At 40.6% G+C, this 21,862-nt stretch overlaps 1 protein-coding gene across 4 annotated transcripts in view; it reads left to right on the top strand.

The window, feature by feature from the left end:
* Positions 1–21,862, top strand: part of SCGN (secretagogin, EF-hand calcium binding protein) — a 48,845-nt gene that overhangs the window by 5,811 nt on the left and 21,172 nt on the right. For all 4 annotated transcript variants that reach the window (XR_012799527.1, XM_075589050.1, XM_075589052.1 and 1 more), the window contains exons 3-5: positions 10,069–10,161; positions 13,373–13,462; positions 18,663–18,719. Coding sequence is in view for 3 of the 4 variants with exons in the window: in XM_075589050.1 (XP_075445165.1) it covers positions 10,069–10,161; positions 13,373–13,462; positions 18,663–18,719 (240 nt within the window). In the remaining variant the exon portion in view is untranslated. The remainder of the gene's footprint in view (positions 1–10,068; positions 10,162–13,372; positions 13,463–18,662; positions 18,720–21,862) is intronic.

Genomic DNA, 21,862 nt, shown 5'->3' with positions numbered 1-21,862 from the left:
CATACCTATGTTCATTTTTGCAACGCCAAGACGGCTTATCCAATGCTCATACGACGCTTTGCAAAGTTGTTTATGTGTATATAATATATATATATTATACTATATTATGCTATATAATATATTATATTTTTATATTATATATTATGTTATATTATATATATAATACAGTATATGCACTATATGATTTATGTGTGTGCTGCATATCTTATTGTCTGCGTAAAATATTTTGTGTAAAAATGCCTTCAGGAACGGAACCTTTCATTTAAACAGTGTTCCTATGGGAAAACGTGTTTCGCTTTACAACGTTTCGCTATCCAATGCCATTTTGAGTAACGCATTGTGTTGGATAACCGAGGACTGCCTGTACATGCCAGCATAAACCTCTTTCTGTTTTGTAGCTACGTGAATGTTACAACTGCCCGTCACATTGCCTTGATCTCACTTTGTGTGCCAATAATTGCAACGTTTCATGGGAATATTTTTGAGAATGCTTGTTAGAGATTACAAAATACTCCCCAAACAATATCGGCACTAGTGATGTAGAGTACTAAGGCAATGCTCTTTACATACAGTACATTGTGAGGTTGTATTAATCTACTACAATGATATGTTAGAATCAGAAATACTGTATTAATAATGAAGTTTGCATAGATAGAAAGAAGCAATGACTAAATAGTTTATATTGATTCTTTCTACTGTGTGGTAAAAAGGAAAGTACCGGCCTTTCATTTCTCCCAGAAATCATGTCTACTACTCCCTTGAACTTCAAGTGGGCTGTCTTAACCCCACCTATCTCACACAGCTTTCCATCTACTTGCTGATTTACATACAGTACACTCCTCAATGCTACATTCTCATATGATAGTATACTGTACATTGTTGCATTATGCATTAGTGCTCTCTCAAGGTTGTCTTATTTGATAGGTTTCCTTTAATACAGGTACACTGTATCAGTGTATTCTGTATTTGAACAAGCAGTATATGTAAATCTAGCCTAATGTATGATACATTTTTGAAGTGAACTTCTTTAGTGGCACCTACCTGTAGTAAATATTGATGGGACAAAACTCCTTCATGGAGACGAAAATGTGAAACGGAAGTGACCTATTTGCTTTCTGTTGGCTGCGCATGCGTAGAAGCAGCCGTTAAATTGCACACATGCACAGAAACGCCCATCGCCGCCAGCGCATGCAAAGGCACGGCCGTTGCCGCTTACGCTGCCGTCGCCGCCAGCGCAGAAGCGGCTGGTGCAGCCAGCGCATGTGCAGATGCAGCTGGCGCTGACAGCAGATGCTCAGGAGCGGGAGCAGCCGACAGCGCATGTGTAGAAGTGGCCAGCGCAGGTGCAGATGCGTGTACACACCCACCCACCTTCTCAAGCGCTTGTAGTGTATGTGTGTGTGTGTGTGTATGTGTGTGTGTGTGTGTATGTGTACAGACACAAACAAAAGAAACAGTGATATTAGAGGAATTCAAAGTGAGTACAAATATAGAAATGCAAATAGCAATTTTTTTTACATATGTACCATTTCTAATAAAAACTGGAGAAGTGCAAAAGATGCAGGGTATGTAAACATAAACACATTAATTCTATATAGATTATTATAATACAGTATAGTCACTGTAATGATTACAACAAAAAAAGAGGGGGGTGGGGGTGTGTGCCTAGCACGCGCATTGTAACTCAAACTTCTTTGCATTTTGTTACTGATAATTGTATTGTGATTTATATGTTTTTGATTGAATGAAAGACTTTTGAGAGTAATGCCATTTAGATACTTTACATTCCAAAATATATGTATCTTTATTTAGTTATCATAAGTCATTTTATCATTGTATCATGTATTCCAATTATACTAGGGAAATTTCTGCAAAAAATATATATACTCTCAAAAGTCTTTCATTCAATCAAAATCATAAAAATCTAAATACAATTTCAGTGCCAAAATGTAAAGATGTTTCATTTACAATGCGCAAGCTCGACACACACACACACACACACACACACACACACACACACACACACACACACACACACACACACACACACACACACACACACACACACACACACACACACACACACACACACACACACACACACACACACACACACACACTTTTATTTAAATCATCACATTATTTTGCTACATTTTTAAAACACCACATAAATTAGGTTATTTGAAGCAGTGTTGATCAGCTGTCAATTTAGAGCCATCATGGGAAAATTTCAAAACAGAAAAGATACAAACTGCACTGATGCACAGTATGAAATTATCATTGTGTAACTACTAGAAAATTGTTGTTTGGTAGAAAACAGACGCCCTATTATCGGGTTTGTAAAGTGAAAGTGAAGGTCGTTTTATTACTTAACACAGTTGTGTTAATGTTGTGTTGATCTGTGGTGGGGTGCTTTAGACGGACGTTCACAGAGGTACACAATTGGAGACTTTATAAGGTGAAATTATAATAGGCTTTATTGTGCCTTTTCCTTTTCATCAGTAAATCATCCAAACACAGGGGGGGGGGGAACAAAGCTTCTATTCACTTGGGAGTATTTCTAGTGAAATCCTATGCAATTAATTCACATCTCCGTTAGTTAAGCATTTCTCCCAGCCCCAAACACATAGCATGAAATAAGCAGATATAAGCAGTCTCTTAATAATGAAAGTCTTATCTGTTAGCTGCTGTAGAGTAAGCTTCTCTGCTCTCCTGGAACCGCACCCATGCATGCACAGAAAATCAGCCTCCAGGTTTAGAAGTCTTATTTGGTGTCTTGCAATCAGCTATGCTGGGCAGAGCTCAAGACTGGTCAGCTTCATAGATGTGTGTTCTCTTGGTCAGTCTCTCCTAGGAGACTCAAGAACACTGCTCTGTCTCCAAAGTTCAGCTCTCAGTCAGAGCTAAGGAGTTACTTCCTGTTTCAACAGAAAGGCTTTTGTAAGCATCAGGCAGGTGGTGTTTATTAATTGACTACCAGCAGTTAACCACCACACTGCTAGATTAAAGGCACATTACAGGCATACCCCGCATTAACGTACGCAATGGGACCGGAGCATGTATGTAAAGTGAAAATGTACTTAAAGTGAAACACTCCCTTTTTTCCACTTATCAATGCATGTACTGTACTGCAATCATCATATACGTGCATAACTGATGTAAATAACGCATTTGTAACAGGCTCTATAGTCTCCCCGCTTGTGCACAGCTTCGGTGCAGGTAGGGAGTTCAACTTTGCTGTTCAGGAAGTGCTGACAGGCGCATGCGTGAGCTGCCATTTGACTATTGGGCGATATGTACTTACTCGCGAGTGTACTTAAAGTGAGTGTCCTTAAAGCGGGGTATGCCTGTACTTGAACAGGGATTACTCCCCTGTTACAGGTGCACTTTCCCACCTTGTGGTGAACGGCATACAATTGATAACAAGATTAGTCACAACACTCCTCAATTCTTACATTTTTAAAACATTGCTCTTTATTATACAGTAACATCACATATATTGAAGAAAGTTTTAAAATATAAGCTGAAACATTCCTAGTTGCGAAGCATTTAAAAAAATCGATCCATATAGTAGCAACGTTAGATATACAATTAATGGTTAAAGAATTTTGTTTGATTTTTAGAACATGTCCCACTTGATTGCTGCTCCTGGATTGTAACGTGTGATGATCAGACAAGAGTATTAGATAAAGTTGACATTTTGAGTTTATGTTTAACATAACATACAGTATATTTGCAAGTTCACCATACAGGTTATAATTAATGAAAATGAATGGTGAGGTCATCATAAAAGGTAATATTTTCAGCAAAGCCTGTGAGTAGAAGTAATAATTTTTCAGAACTACGTTTTAGCATTAATAGTATGAGTATAAAGCTATACAGTGCACATAGGTTATGATGTGGCATTCTTACCACCATAAGGACCTGTAAAAGTGATATGTATAAAGTAGCAATACTACATTCCCCCATTTTTGTTAATTATGTGTATATGTAAAGCATGTGGCAATGTATAATTCTACATTCTTACCTAAGCTGGCAATTGTTTGGTGGTCCAGTTATAAATGTGTAAAAATCCTGATTGTGTGACTAACAAAATGGCTGATTCAGAAGCCTAATTCAGCAGCTACAATGTATCCTTATATCTAAGGTTAGGCTGCGTCCATAGTAGATCCGATGTCACGAGCGACGTCGCTCACACCGAATACAAACAAATGGATGCCAATGCGCTTGTGCATATAGATTGCGTGTGCACAAGTGCGACGGGGTGACTGGTAATTTGCGCAACAAACTGGTTTGAATTTGCCGCGTGACGGCCCGGTCACGTGCGTGGTTCAGCCAATGAGGGTGGACTGCTCACGTGATGTCACGGGTATGCCCTCGTGTAACACTGCAGGACACAGATCGCGGCAATTAAAAGCGTGCCCGAAGCCAAATGTGTGGTCGCGCGCGCACACCAGTGCTATGTACGTGGCCTTAGAGTTTAGAGCTCAAACTGTTGGGAAATTTGGCAACAAATTATCCCTAACAGGAAAGGTGGACGTCCTCTCTTCACTACAAGTTTCTTCTGAGGGATCTGGATATTCCCTCTTCCGAACTAGGATAGGAAATCCTCCGTGGGACTGGAGGCAGCGAGGCCAGTGTGAAGGGAGCCGTGGAAGGAGGAGGTAGTATCCAGGGAGCAGTCAGCTTCCTGGACTTGGCCAGACCTTACCAGCTAGGCCCCCGGTAGCCCCTTCACAGTAGCTGAGTGTGTGAGAGATCGCCTACAGCGTATGCTGTGACACCTCCGTGGAGCAGGACACCAAATTGCGATGTGAGCTACCCCGGCTGGAGACAGCACCGCATATGCGGGCTGGACGTGAGGCGAGAGGGGATTGGTGTTGGAGACCTGACCACCCCCCATCTTGAAAGCATTTCCTGGTACGGCCTGGAAGGTAGAGTGCACCAATGATACACGAGGGTAGCATTGGCCTCACATATACACTTGGGACAAGAGAGATTCTGATGGACACAGGGTTACCGTTGCCCAGGGTACCCTCAGTATTGGGTGGAACTAGCACCCTTATTATTGCACTGTTATTGTTATTGTATTGTTATCGTATTGCTGTGTTGCATAATGTTCTCCTTGCTATACTGTGGGATCACAGTAAAGACAAATTGCATAACATGTGTGAGTGTGATTTCTGGGGTATACATTACAGGTATACCGGTTCCCGTGAGGAGCTATCCCCCCAACGCTGGGGAGGCACTGCACCAATTCACCCCAGGCTCCCCACATGCGGAGGCTTAGCCCCCTGTAAGCCAACAGGCAGCACCGTAGCGCATAACGCCTGCAATTTCCCTTAGGGGTAGGGAAGGGGTGTTACACTAGATATCTTTAAAAATAACACACAGATCTTCAATGGCTCCTAATTGGGTACTCCACTAAGTAAAACACGATTTTTAAGGCATTGTGGTTAGTTACATGCTGTATTCTGTTATATTCTGTTGTATTCTGTGTTTGACTCAAACATCATTCATGGCCAGAAGAGTTAGAACTTATTCTGCCTCAAATTTTTCTCACAAGCTTGTTTGTAACCTCTGCCAGTTACAATTAGAAACCACTACATTCTAAGTTGTGTAAATATCTGTGTGTCTGAACTGCCATAACCTTAAATTCTAATGTCGGGATTTACTCCGCTCCAACAAGGAGTATCGGAGTTCAATTCAACATTAACTGCCATAGACGTAAATGGTAGTTAACGCCGGATGAAGCTCTGATACTCCTTATTGGAGCTTGGTGAATCCATCCTAAGGGCTTTATTCTATAATACTTGAATGGCAATTTTCTGCTTATTACACACACTTATTGAATAAGACCCTATATGTTTGTGTACTGCAAATTTGTATTGGTCCAATAAATGTAAATTTTTTGTCTTTTACTTTACTCTTTCTTAAAAGAAGAGGCATTTTCAAAGCTGTGATAATTTGAATAGAACAAACATTTTTTTTAAATACCTTACAATTTTCTTTATGAGCTGTGGAAAAAAACAGTAGCTTATAAAAAGCATATATCTGTAGTATGCACCTCACTAAGATATAGGGGGAAATTCTATACACTCCTAAGAGTTATAACGAAAAAACCCATTGACGTCAATATTTGTAAGCATGAAAACAACCTGATTGAATGCTTTGGAGTGTATAGAAATATCATCATAGTGTAGTACTGTATATACCTATTTAAGGTTTGCCTGGCGGCAGGCATTACATTGTTAGCAAAATATGTCAATACAAAATCCCTATTTTTATGGGGAATTTAGAAATAAGAAAAGATTAATAAAGTTATTGCATTGCAGTCTGTGATGCAACATATGGAATTGTTATTGTGTTGTGTGTTTTAGTCGCACCCCTGCCTCAGAATTGTAACTGTAATGAAGTATTAAAGGGGCATTCCCTCATAAGCCCAAAGTAAGATAATATTGTGACATGTTTAAGGGGGTGATTAATGCCTTTTTTTAACCCAAATCTGAAACCTATATGTACTGTATTGCTAAATACTTTTCTCAAGTTAGTATAAAGATGAGATGAGAATCGGGACGGGTGTGATTTTCTCATGTGACTGTGTGTTCCACAAGTGCTTGCATGCCTGAGCCCCATCCCTCCGGAATGAGACGTTTGTGAGCAGGGCACCTCGTCGCCCGTGCTTTGACGCCATGTTTAAATGGCAACGTCCCACTCCCCTGCCGACAAGCCATGTTTAAATGTCCAACGTGGGACCGCTGCATGTTGTAGACCGCTTGCTCTATGTTCATTGTAGACCGCTTGCTCCGGGACATTTAAACATAAGCCATGTTTAAATGTCCCGTGAAGGACATTTAAAGATGGCATGTCAGAGAGGATAGTTTAGGACATGTAGCAGTCCCGCACGGGACATTTAAACAGCTTGTCCGAGCGGGTGGCGAGGGAGCATGCGGAGCTTGTCGGACAGAGCTTGTAGTGGTGTGGGAGCACGCGCAGTGGGATATTGCCATTTAAAGATGGCGTCAGAGCGTGCATGGTGAAAAGCGTGCGCAGTCAGGTGCCCTTTGGCCAGGTGTCCAGCCGGTGAGTTGCCACGGCAGTGACATATGTGGTGGTGGAGCGCCCATGGCGGTTTGGTCATAGACCGCTCTCTCTCTTCCACTTCCCTTATCTTAATCAGCTCTATGGTGAATATTATATATATATTATTTTATTTTGTATTAATTATGCCTGAATATATATATATTTTATTATTGATTTGAACTAACATTTTGAATTGATTGATGCTATTGGTACACTTCATACATTTTGATTTTATAATATCATTGATCACAAAACTATTTTAATTTTAACACTTAATTATTTTGTGTTATGTTTATTTTATACGTATGAGGTTTATTTTCTCCTTCATTATATATGTACATATATATATATATATATATATATATATATATATATATATATATATATATATATATATATATATATATATATATATATATATATATATATATATTGGTTTTGTGTTTATTTTTTCAATACACTTGTTTGTTCAATTCTGGAGTGCTGCCTGCTGATTTCGTTTCCAAACGGTATCGTGTTGCTTATTCTTCATTATAGGATCTGCACCCACACCAGTGACTATTATTACGGAGTGCTTTTTGTTCATTTTCTATGATATATATATATATATATGTATACAGTATGTTTCAAATGACATGAATTTACAAGCGGAGAACTACTCATGAGATATTGCTGGAACCACTGGTTGGTTTTAGAGAACTGCTCATGATTCTTTTCTTCATCAATTTTCTATGTTGCTGGAATATACTGATTGCACCAATGTGACATGCAGGAGTATTATTAACTTCTGAGATATCAGATTTCAAATGCAATATTGGGCTTGCTGATATGAACTACTGGATGGACGTCAAATCAAATCATCTTTCAGAAATGTATCTCGCAGAGAAATAATTTGCAGGAAATCACTGTTATGTTCTATATCATTTAATGCGGATCCTGAAGAGGAATTACGTATTGAGTAATTGCAAATAATGTGGTTTTTTTGTTGTTATTTTTTTTTCAGATTGTACGTTTGTCCTGTAATTATTTTTCCCTTTTTATTACTCACCGCGAGTCCTTAATCAAAGTCTCCGGGGCTGCAAGATGGGTGCATTTGGCATCCCATAATTAGAAACAAATAGGAACTAGAAACAGCGAGGGGTTAAATCAGGAGGACTGGTGCCTTTTTTTGCTTACCAAAATCAGATGCCTGTATAGTATGTATTTTTTTTTAACTACCATTTGGGAGAGGTTTGATTTCATCTGCCTACTCCCTTTTGTGACAATGCTACCAAGTGTTCAGCAAGAGTTTGCACAGGCAAACAACATCCCTCTCCTCTCCCCCCCCCCCCTACCACCCTCCCCCTCTCCCCCTCTCCTCTCCTTAACTTTATTGCCTCTCTGTCAGTTAAGGACAGGGTAGTTGCATAAGTGTAGAAGAAACACTTGATTGACATGCACGCCTTTATTCAGAGGCCCGGGAGAAAAGGAATGTGGGCTTCATTTCCAAAGATGGAAAAGTGGCTACATATTTTTCTGGACGCACATTTATATTTAATTAAGGTAGCCATTAAGTTGTGTACAAACTGGTGTTTTTCTGTCACCTTCCAATAATTGCACCGTTGAGCAATGTTTTTTTTTTTCTTTATTTCATTTTCGCAAGTTTTTCCACCTGTTTTACGGTTGGGAAACTGCAATAAGCAACTAGCATGTTTTCCACTCGTAATCGATACCAACATGTGGGTCCCTCCACTAGATAAGTACAACTTTTAGGAAATGAAAACAGGAAACCCTATTTTAAAAATCCCAACCTTTATGTCTAGTGTGCTCATACTTTAGAATCAGATCACCATAGTAATAATAATATTTACACATTAGTGTTCTTTTATTGATTTTAAACCTTTGCGTGCCACTGCCCCACCAGCACTCCGGATTACGTGGACCAAATCGGTCATGTAATCGCTCCATCACTGATAGAGTGAGGGAAGGAGTCTTCCTTCCGTCCCACCAAGTGACAGCTCGCGACACGATCTCCCCATGAATAACGAGCAGCATTTTTATGACGTACATCATGGGGCCCCCTGGGGTGTCAGATAAAATGACGTAGTAGCTACGTCCAAAGGGCACACACAAAGTCAATGCAGTAAATTGTCTTTCAGTGCAATGGGTTTTTGCTACAAACACTGATTAAATTGCCATGGTGTTGAGTTAAAATGTTAAACCTTTCATTTCCTTATCTGTGAGGATCTGCAGTTGAGAATATGTATAGGAGACTTTCAGATGTATAACCTTCTTGAAAGATATAATATAACAGGGATAATTGAACACGTAAGTATTTAGAATAGGTAATATTGCTAATGATGGTGCCATACCCTTTGATGAAAGCATTTCAGTGCTATCAGCAGGCAGGAGATAACATAGTAATAGCTTTTTAATTGACCGACTGGGATTGCTGAGAAAATAGTTAAAGGTCCTAAAATTAATAAATGAATAAAGGTTACTAAAAAATAATACAAATCAGTGAGAGTGTACTCCTAACTGTCTGTCTGTAAGGGTTGGACATGCATGTGGGGTTGGACATACATGCTGAATATGCCCTCTGCAGTTCACTTTAATGAGTAGCCATAACATTATAACACTTTTACAAGGGTAAGCATTATCGAAGCAGTAACTCATAAACACGTTGTTTGTTTTGGAGTAATCTTTACTGATAGTTTTATAGACAACACAAAAATGTGATTACATTACTCTAACAATATATGAAATGTGTTTTCATTTGTAGTCAATGTTTTCCACATAATAATATAAATTATTGGAATGTATTTTATATATATAATTCATTTAGATGGGTGGATGAAACTTTCTTGTTTGAGCGAGTAGAAGGAAGTTGCTGCCAACAGGATTCATAGTAATGAACATGAACATGTCGTGAAAATACAGGTATCAAGGAGCTGCAAATGTAGTATGTTCTTCACTCATTGAACTTTTTTTGTGCCTATTTTATAGAACGCTATAACTACAGAGAAGGTTCACAGAGTGAAGGATCGGTTCATGTCTGCTTATGATGTCACTTCTGACGGCCGTCTACAAATACAAGAGGTATTTATAAATTGTTCCTAACTGCACTGCACTAAGAATTAGGAATACATTTTTTTAAAAGTGTGTGTGCCGAGCACGCGTATTTTAAGTGAAACTTCTTTGGCTTTTGTCACTGTTTTGTCACAGAAATTGTATTTGTGATGGTGGTGTTTTTAATTAAAAAATTTCAGTGCCAAAACGCAAAGTTTGACTTAGAACGCATGTTTTAGCTATTTGCACTTCTATATTTAATGTAACTATGAATTCCTCGTGTATGTGTGTACATCACTTTGGGTGTGCGTCAGTCAGTGTGTGTGCACACACGTAAGTCAGTGTGTGCACACACGTAAGTCAGTTTGTGCACACACGTAAGTCAGTGTGTGCACACGCATCAGTCAGTGTGTGTGAGCGCATCAGTCAGTGTGTGTGTGCTTGCGTGCATCAGTCAGTGTGGGAGTGTGTGCGTGCCAGTCAGTGTGCGTGTGTGTGTGTGTGTGCCAGTCAGTGTGTGTGTGCGTGTGTGTACGCCAGTCAGTGTGTGTATGTGCATGCGCCAGTCAGTGTGTGTGTGCCAGTCAGTGTGTGTGTGTGTGCGTGCCAGTCAGTGTGTGTGTGTGCATCAGTCAGTGTGTGCGCGTGTCAGTCAGTGTGTGTGTGTGTGCGCCTCAGTCAGTGTGTGTGCGCGTCAGTAAGTGTGCGTGTGTGTGCGCATCAGTCAGTGTGTGTGTGTGTGCGTCAGTGTGGTGCTGGGGTGGAGAGTGTGCCCAGCATGTCCTGCAGGCTCTCCAAGCGCTCCCTCCCCCCTCCGTGGACACCCTGCTCAGCGCTCTCCCCCCTTCCTCCGTCAGAGCTATGGGGAAATGGAGCATTCAGCGCTCTCTCCCCTCCCTCTCCTCTGACCTACGGGGACCCGGCACGCTCAGCGCTCTCCCCCCTCCCTCCATCTGAGCAATGGCGCGCTCAGCGCTCTTTCTTCCCCACCCCCTCTGGTGGTGCTTTGGGGACGTGGGGATGTGCCACGCTCAACCTCCCTCCCCCTCCCCGTTACCGGACCGGTGCAGCCCCCCTCCCTCCTCGGCAGAGCTGTGGGGACACAGCGCCCGGATCTCAGGGGGAGAGAGGTAGGTGAGTGTGTGTGTTCGTCCAGCGCTGACTCCTCCTGGTGGAAGCTGGCAACACTGACGGCCTCTTCTGCCAGGAGTGATGTCACTTTCGTCACCACTGACTTCCGTCTCCAATCAACTACATTCACACCGCTAAAGAAGTTTTACTTCAATAATTACTATAGATTCAACTATCAATTATTGTTAACTTAGTAATGTAGAATGGAAGCAAGTATTATGTCAGTTTTGACTTTATGAATGGAGGTTAGCTATCAAAAGCTTGTGAAAAGTTATTTTTGTATTGAGTTGCATTTTGCAATAGGGAATGTGTGAAAGACACATTTGTGAACAAGTTTATTTCAAAACCTTTGCAAGGTTCCGCAGGACAAAAAGCAGAATCAGTGCAAGGTCCATAGCATAGTTACACCAGACATAACCAGAGCTCAGAGCTACGGTATGTGGCTTTTATGCACCTTTGACCATAAATCTATTCCTAAAAAGGGAAGTAGGAGTGAACAGGTCAGATCAGAATATGATCACTTTTATTTCTTTTTGCCAGCATGGCATGTTCATTTTGGCAAGGTAACGTTTCTTAAATCCAGTTAATCTACAACCAAACAACACCAACTCTATGACAGCTCAATACATGACACAGCACTGTCAGATCTAGAAATGTGCGAACTGTTCAGGTTTCGTCTCACTCATTTCTTTGCAAAGTTTGTATACTGTACATGGGGTGTGAAATGTCATCCTTTTTGTTTTACATTTGGCAGAAATTGTGAATTCTCACCCTTTCTTAATGAGCTTTCTTGTCTAATCTTTCAGAGTTCGCAAACTTTTGCAAACAGTATGCGCATACTGTATCTAGTCGGATTATAACATAGGAATACACCGTTATTCAAGAAGGAAACTTGTAAAAGATTTGACTACATTTAGACATTCCTTATTTCTTCTCAAATAAATGTAGTAAAATAAAAAGATCTTGTAAGATCTCTCAAAACAGTCGCTTGTACAAAAAGTACAGGAATAGACAACCTTTGTTTATTCTGGAACGTAGTTTAGTGACATACTATAGAGATCCCTACGGAGCTACATCATGGATCTGTCCAAAAGTGACTAATGCAGAACATATTTAGTCATGAATCTGACAAGACAGAGGCAGCATGTGTGTTCCTTATTCACTAGACCATTTAAAGCAGCTGCACTATATGTGAATGTACTTAATACAGTAGGTTAGATTCTCTTGGGGTGGACATCCCCATCTCCTGTAAGTAACATCCACTTCAGACATAGAATAACAATCCCAACTCTCTATAGACCTTCAACTTGGAGTTGAAGTAAACAGAATGCAAAAAGTATATAATATTTGGAAATGTTGAAATATCTCAGTACTATTTCACGAGGTGCATGCAGAATTGTAACGTTTACTTTTCTATCATTTGCTTTCATATTGACATTCATTTCTGATGCTTGTCATCAGGGCTCAAACCTTTTAAACATCCCTGTACTAAAGGGATAGGCACTGGATTCATGAGCATTGCAATGCACGCCCACCAAACACGGAAGCGATTCAATATATATTCCATCTAGAGCCATTCCACATGGAGGCTATAATCATTATCTTGTATCATAATCATATCGACACACTATATCATTATTTTCTGCCATCAATTGCACTCAATTACATCACAAGCCGTTTATACACCGCCTTTTTTATAGCTATGTAATCCTCTGCCTTTCATCTCAAGTCTGTCCACGTATAGTTATCAAATTCTGCACAATATGAAAAATGACAAACGTGTCGTGTCATTCAGATTAAAATTCAGATTTTTGCACAGCGAGTAGAATGACAAACTTTGTTTAGAGTGTCATGTATGACTCATACATGACTTCACGCATTCACAAACTGTCTTCCATATAAGGTTTACAGAAAAACTTGATAGGGTTATTTGTATGATGTACAGAGCTGTCAATCTCTGCAACTAATGATGCGGTCATTAAAAATGTAACTTTATTTATTTTGACCATGGTTTTAACAAAGTAAGTGGCTCATATCCAGTTTTTTTATTGAATACATTTAATTTAAGACAGTTTTTATATTGTCTGCATTACTTTTTGTCATTTTCTAGCTTGCAAACATGATCCTGCCAGAAGATGAGAACTTTCTGTTGCTTTTCCGAAGGGAAACTCCATTGGATAACAGTGTGGAGTTCATGCGGGTATGTGTGGAACAGGTGCAAATCATGCCCGCAGGTTGTTTTTTTTAGTTACCCGGCTTCTGCTTTGTTGTCTGCCCAGCCACATCATGACACCATGAAAAGATTTAAAGACCCAGCGTAATAATCGCAGGAAATGTGCAATCACACGATAAACGTGTTTCTTTATATTACAGACATTAAAGCACTTGTTCCGTTTGTGTAATGGCCTTAAGACAATACAATAGAGAATTGGTGGGCAAGATAATATACTTCAAGGACCACCTATGCTTCTCTGCACAGACAACCGTGTGAAAGAGCTTCTCCCCTCACCCTTTGGTCAGCTGTTTTAATGCTGGTGTGCACATGAATACTGCCTTGCTCCTGTTTTTACATTGAGAATTAGTGATTAGCACAGGAGGGGAGTGAGGCAGTGCAGTATTTATCCTGTCATTAAGCAGCTAATTGAGCAGGGGGAAAACTATGATCTGCTGCAGCATTATCCTTACTCCCACTGCACTGGGGAGAGGGACAGCAGGCTGCAGGGGTGGGCAGTGTTTGGGGGCTGCTAGTGAAGCCCTAGTGGGCCGCCTGTTGCCCACTAATCCTATAGAGTGCAATAAGAAAGCAGTTTTCCTTTTTGAGACAAAAGTAAGTACTGTACTCTGTAAATATTGGTGGTGCTCTGATTAGGAGTACAGTATTTGTCAAAAGGGCTTTAGAGCCCTATCTGATTAATACACCAACTATCTGTTTGCAGCTTTTATTCCTCAGTCACATATGCTCTTGCAAAGCAATATTTATTTCATGTTCACTGGTACATGCTATGGTATGTTTTGAAGTTTGTGGGTCATTCACTAAAGTATGGAAGTTTCCATGATATTGGATATTCAGGGAAGCAGTTACATGGCTGAATGCATTTACTGTAATGCTACAGTATGAATGGTTTTAAAACATGATGTGAGCAAAGTAAATATACTGGTGAATTTACACTGGAGAAGTAAATCATAATCAGTATTGACCAATTTAATGCTCTACTTTTTTTTTTGCCATTACTACTTCAGGGAAAATCAAATCAAAGTACAGTCCTCAGTTATGACTGGGCATACGGACAATTTCCGAGGGTTTCTGAAACTTGCTTATACTGTAGTTACAAGTAGTACAGAACGTAGGAGCACAGCAAAAAAATTCCAGCAGGAAAAAGATAAGTTGAGGGCAACTCCAAGATGAAATAAAAAGGCTTTATTAAATCAGCTCACAATGGAAAAGAGAGTGAAAGAAACGCACCAACGCATTTCATCTCGTAGGACTTTATCAAGGTGTGATTACTCAAAAAATACATTAACATTTATAGGGCGCCTGTTCACGCCAAAATCTACTGTAGTTAGAATTATGTCTGCCTTGTTTTGCACTCATGCATTCCACATACGTATCAGACTGGATTAGACTCCTTGATCAAGTGTACTACTGTACATGAAACGCGTAGGAGGGTACCTACCTCCGCTTGCTTTTATGGATCAAGTTAAGAGGGGTGGTGGGTCACAGAGGTGGCCTAAAAGATTCCTATTTGCACTCGCTAGACCAGTTAATTAGGCTGGGAAAAATTCAATCCTTGGAGATAGCTCCATAGCCATACATGTACAATTATAAAATCACATTTATTAAACATATATACAAAAGACCTAATGTCTAAAATTCCACTATGTGGTTTCTGGAAACACAGAGAGAGCACCGGGGTAGTGCAGTATTTGCTATGAGAGTAATTCAATTTTTGGGAGACTGTTGTTTAGTATACTGTCGTATTGGTTCTGCTGGTGTTCCCATCATAATCCCATATTAGTATCATAAAGGTATATAACCTGTGTAGTGGGTTGGGATCACAGCGTGGGCGGATTATTAGGTAGTTATGGCTTATAACCGTGTAAGGTGGGGCTATGTATTTCAGGGTAAAGTCCCTATCACCCGAAACATATCATCCACAACATCCCTACGGGACAGTTCCTTAGATTAAGAAGGAACTGTTCAACTGTAGAGGAATTCAATAAACAAGCTGATGATATGACTGCTAGATTTATCAACCGAGGCTATTCAAAAAACAACATACGCAAGGCCAAAAAACGGGCTATCAACACACCACGAGCTCAGCTACTGGTAGACAGACAACATCCACAAACACAGACTGGCAAAACCATACGGTACATCGGGACATATAATAACCAGTGGCAGGATCTGCGAAAGATATTTAGCAAATACTGGCATATCCTAACGAATGATGTTGACTTAAAACAGGTCCTCAAAGACACTCCAACAATGACATGTAGGAGAGCACGTAACTTAAAGGACAGACTAGTACATAGTCACTACAAGGACACTAAACCTAGGACATGGTTAGGAGACAGGATACCCATGGGGTCATACCCATGTGGCCGGTGCAAGGCCTGTCCCTTTATGCAAGTAACTAGAAACATCTGCAAACCTGTAAGTAGTGACTATACCATAAAGAGCCACATCAACTGTCTGACAGAAGGGGTTGTATACCTCATCACGTGCAGGTGTGGGGCACGCTATGTAGGAAAGACCCATAGGGCCCTTAAAGTGAGGATCCTGGAACATCTAGGGTCCATCAGAAATAAGAAAGACACCCCCGTCGCCCGCCATGTTCTAAACGAACACAATGGGGATCCCAAATTCCTCACCTTCTGTGGGATTGAGCATATACCTTGGGGCCAGCGAAAGGGCAACTGGGACAGACGTCTTATGCAGCGTGAGTGTCAGTGGATATTCACACTGCAGACTCTGACCCCAGGAGGCCTAAACGAGGGCTATATCTATTCGGCATTCCTGTAGGGATCATACCACGACTGCCACTGTAATAGTTAAACATGAAGATATGATAATGGGGCCGCTGTGATAGATGACACATAGTGTCAGGTCAAGTAAAGATCAATGATATCAGACAAGGGAGCCAAGATGAGGGGGATAATCAGTTGTTAATCACTGACCCAACATACTTTCACTACACAGAGATGGGGTCCCTGCATCCACTCTCAAGACATCAACAATGAGAGAACAAGACAATGGGTAGTTAAATAGAGTCCTAAACTCCTGAAGTTCGTATTGACTTTAGAGGCGGACCTTAGTACCAACGTACACTCCTATACCTCACACATACATACCTAGATGTAAGGTACTAAATCACAACCACTAACTGAAGTACCTAAACACATTGCTGAGGATCAACCTAGATGATGATCAACAACACCGTATACCAACCCCTACCCCCAAAATGATGGGGACAATCTGTAGAGACCACGGATCCAACATACTCTTTGACCATATAGGGATGGGGTTCTTACATCCACTCTCAAGATACTAACAATGAGAGAACAGGACAATGGGTAGTTAAATAGAGTCCTAAACTCCTCTAAGTTCGTATTGACTTTAGAGGCGGACCTTAGTAGAAGCTAACACTCCTACACCTCACACACATATACCTGGATGTAAGATACAGAAATACTATCTGAGGTACCCATTGCTGGTAATCATCCTAGACGATGATCAATAACATCTTGGACTAACCCACACCTTATACATTCAATCAAATTGATATCAATGACAGACTAATTCGCAGTATTTATATATCCCTCATATGACTTTGCCATATCACACGCGCTGTACATCCTGTGCTGATTATGTACAATCATTTCTGCCCCTTATGAGTATACAACACCTCATACACTGATTCGGATACGTTACCAAGGTAACATGAATCACTGATAGCCGGACGCACATTACACATACCCCTTAACGGGGATTAGTTACAGCTGTCCTCCTATCCACACAACCCTGGGATTGGTTGGGAGATGCTACACGCCCCCAACCAACCAGTATTTAGAGTAGGGAGGAGACTAGTGACGTCACTCCCATTACCCTGACGAAGCGCCTACGAGCGTGAAACGTGCGTTGGTACGTGATGACGCACTTGCGGTGACGTCATCTGGAGTCGCGGAGGAACACAAAGCGGGAAGCTGAGAGTTTTGCCAGGCTGACAGGTCGTATGAACAGCTAAAGGGAGCGCGCTACAGACACACTGGTGCATGCATTTAGACAGCACCAATAACAGCACCTTAAGTGGTATAACTGACTGTTTGGCTTCTTAACTAATAACGGAGCCACGCCATATGTAGTGACGCCCAGACTGCTATCGGTTTTGCCTAGTGGGGCACATACATCAGGCGCTCCAGGCACCTTACTCAAGGAAGGTAGAGGGACAGTATATAGGGGTCCCTAAACTATTCTGTCTAGATATCACTTGACATATAGGGACTTTACCCTGAAATACATAGCCCCACCTTACACGGTTATAAGCCATAACTACCTAATAATCCTCCCACGCTGTGATCCCAACCCACTACACAGGTTATATACCTTTATGATACTAATATGGGATTATGATGGGAACACCAGCAGAACCAATACGACAGTATACTAAACAACAGTCTCCCAAAAATTGAATTACTCTCATAGCAAATACTGCACTACCCCGGTGTTCTCTCTGTGTTTCCAGAAACCACATAGTGGAATTTTAGACATTAGGTCTTTTGTATATATGTTTAATAAATGTGATTTTATAATTGTACATGTATGGCTATGGAGCTATCTCCAAGGATTGAATTTTTCCCAGCCTAATTAACTGGTCTAGCGAGTGCAAATAGGAATCTTTTAGGCCACCTCTGTGACCCACCACCCCTCTTAACTCGACTATATATCCCTTATGCACCCTATCATTCTCTACCAGTAAAAAATTTTATTCCAATTTATGGAGAGCGGCAGCCAATCCCTGCCTTGTTTTTTATGGATCAATAAAGAATTATACTTCAACCACGCATTGGTGACCCACTCTTTTGGCTGTGCGCCAGTTCGCTTCTCTTCTCTGGATTACACAGTTACTTGAGAGCAGAAAACCCTCCTTTGTATTGTAGTATATCACAACGTGTTTGAATTTACAGTAGATGTAGTCATAAAGGCCCCTATTTACTAAACAATGGTATTACATACAACCCCATGCAACCCATTCAGGCGCGTCTTGTCTATGGAAAAGCACTGCTTAGCAAATATGGTCTTTAATGCTGAACCAGGTTTTGAGCGATTCTCATTGGCAAAGTGCATTAAACTCGTTCAATATATAGTATATGGATTATTGGCACCAACTTATATGTTTCAGATTTGGCGGAAATATGATGAGGATAGCAGTGGATTTATATCTGCAGTGGAACTGAGGGTAAGTTTGTACCATGCTAATCCGAAAATCAGTCTTTCAATCTATTGTAAAATATCATAGGGCCTATGCACTAAAGGTTCATTAAAAAAATTGCCGGGCCATTTATATCACCGTTTTTATGAGCGTTGCTATCACAGTAGTCAGAAAGCCTTGATTACCTGTCATAGCAAAATTAACAAAACGGGTGATAAGCCGGTGATCTGATGAACGACCGTCTGAAAAGGCCTTACCCAGCGAGTTGTATCTGCTGCAGAGAGAGCTGCTCCGAGAGAGCCGTCTCTCCCTGTGCAAATATTGCCCGAAATGTATGTGTATAAATTTTAATTTTGTTAATAGTTTAGATGAGCAGAGGGTCTCCTGAGCTGTACCGCGTTGGTTTCAGCCTCGGGGACTCCCTACTTCCGAGATACAGACCCCGTTATAGGGTGCCGGTGTCTCCTATGCATTTTATTCCCACGGTCACGTGACGCAGACATTTAAATGCATAGGAGATACCGGCACCACATAACGGGGCCTATATCTCGGGAGGTAGGGGGTCCCTGAGGCAATCCACTATGGTAATGAAGTTTACTGTAAATGCATTTTTATTGCACAGGATTCATGCCAGGGGTCTCTGGTGCTAATATTAATGGATATCAGCTCCTGAGATTCCCGTCATCAATCCTATACAGGAAAAATGTATTTTTTTCTAAGTACCATCTCGCCGCTTCTCTGCAGGTTTCCAACACCTTTAAGCCAACATTTTCTGGCGTGAGGATTTTGTGATAAAATCACTATTCTATAGCGGCAATAGGCGTTGATGCCTAATCACTGTTACTAGAATTGCGCGAGTTTAGAAACATGCCGAAAAGTGGCGATAAGTGGCTTATCACCGCTACCTCGGTGATTTTTTTTTATGAGCAATTTTTTGGGGGCGATTCAGTCTTTTGTCACCCACTTATCACCGCTTACTGAATAGCAGTAGGCATTTGGGGCGATAAGTGCTTGATAAGTGGCTTAAGAACGCCTACTGCATAGGCCCCCATGTTTATTTCATTGTGGAAGAACAAAAAACTGCATGTTACTTGTAATATTTAATTTTGTTACCATATTAATGACAGTTTGTTTGCATTTTGAGTACAGAAAAAAAATAATAGTAGGAGATCCCTAAAGATTACAAAAATATATATTTTTATTAGGGAAGAAAGCGTTTTGCACAAAGGACCCATCATAACCCACTTAGCATTTAGATTGTGCAGGGCCTTTAGCAAACTAAGATAAATTGCATTAAAAATCTTTAGAGGCCAGATTTGGTATAATAATGCCAAGGCTAATTCTCACTCAAAATGCTGTTATTGTCAATGGTTTGTAGAGCTTCTATATGCTAGTATATTCTGTATGGAGTTTCCATATATACTCGACTGAAAGGGTGTGGGCACGTTAACAAAAGAACAAAAGCATTTCCATTAGGTGGTATTTCTTCAAGGCCGTAAACTTTTTTCTATTCTTCAAGAAATGACATTGTTGGATACAGGTTACTGAGCTTAATGGATCACCTGGGATTGGCAGACGAGATGTTCTTACCCACGTGTCTCTGCTGCTAGAACTGTTTCTGTATAACTCTGAATGTAACCCATCCGCTGCCAAAATAAAAACATTCGAGGCTTATCTGGCAGTGACGGGGTTAACAAGTGCCTAGGGCTATATGAGGGAGTTGTCCCTTTAAAATGACTTTTCTTAATTTTTTTGCCATTTTAATGCCTGCAGTGATTCTTTCCTTCCGATTGCATGCTGCAGTACTCCGCTTGCAAATGTGTAGGGTTTTTTTTTTTGCTACTTTCAAAAATGTCTGCAGTTTCTTCTCAGTCCAAGAATAAGAATTAAGCTTGTGTATTTAAATTATTTATTTTTCTTCTAGTTAAAATCAGAGAGCAAAACAAAGAAGCCTGGAACACTAATAATCTATCTATTTTCTATATTTCCCCCCAAACAAACCTAATATTATGGAAGGCCTATTTTAAAAAAAAAAATTTAAGCCATGTAGATTTGATTTTGGTTGCCAGGACGCTTCTCCAAAAATACTGGACACAATAGTGAAAGGTGCGACACGCTAGACACACACACACACACACAGACACACAGACACACACCTCCGCTCCATGATGTTTCCACTGCCCTTGGCCCCACCCCCAGGGCTCCTGCCACCTCCTCCTGATTGGCTGCATTACCCAGCAGCAGCCAATCAGGATGCAGGAGGTTGTCCAGCCTGCGAACAACAGCCCTGCTTTCTCCTGGCTCCCCCAAGCTGGTCAGGTCACTATGTCCAGAGAGGTAATACCGGACACATACATGTCCAGTATTACCTCTCATTTTTTACTGGACAGGGTGTCCAAATACAGGACAGTACGGTTAAATACTAGCCACCTGGCAACCCTACTTAGGTAAGGACAATAAATACACTATTTTCGACAGTACATTTATCTACTAGTAGTTCTGCTAAAAACTTTAACTTTAACATTTTATATTATGAGAAGAACGGCATTATATAAATAAACTGCTCCCCATAGCTTTATTACAGCTTTCAACTTTTCCAATGCATATGAAGTAGCTTAAAGAAATATGTATGTATATGACAACTATATAACGTGACTTGTCCCAGTCTAAAGTCAATCCCAAAAAATAGAGATGTGGTTTTAAATTTACATTTAATAATGGTACTGTTATGCAAGATACTTCTGTCTCAGAGCATTGGAAACGAGAGCTAGTTTCCGTTTTAGGGTACACTTTCAGATCCCTACATTTAATAGGTGACAAAGTTATGGTGATGTACACATATGCAACATTCCTTGCTGCATACTGTACACCAGCACCAGATTAATTAATAAAAAATCCTATTAAAAGCAGTGGTCTTTATTTTGCGACCTGATGTATTTTCTTCAACAATGATGTACTAGTTTGTGCACCACGGAATATTTGATACATACAGTACTTACAGTATGTTCCTCTCTTTGTAATTCCTTCTCAATTGAGTCCTCAGAAAGCCTCAACCAGGGCTGATTTAAGGATTTTCCAATGTATTAGCAGACAGACACTGAACAATGAAATAGTGTCTGGTCATTCTTATGACATCATGTAGACTGGGCTCCATGTAGTTACATCTGTTA

The sequence above is a fragment of the Ascaphus truei genome, chromosome 2 (genome assembly GCF_040206685.1).
Source record: "Ascaphus truei isolate aAscTru1 chromosome 2, aAscTru1.hap1, whole genome shotgun sequence".
Taxonomy (NCBI): Eukaryota; Metazoa; Chordata; class Amphibia; order Anura; family Ascaphidae; genus Ascaphus; species Ascaphus truei.
Note: the sequence above shows the minus strand (reverse complement) of the source record. Positions and strands in the feature narration are given on the sequence as shown.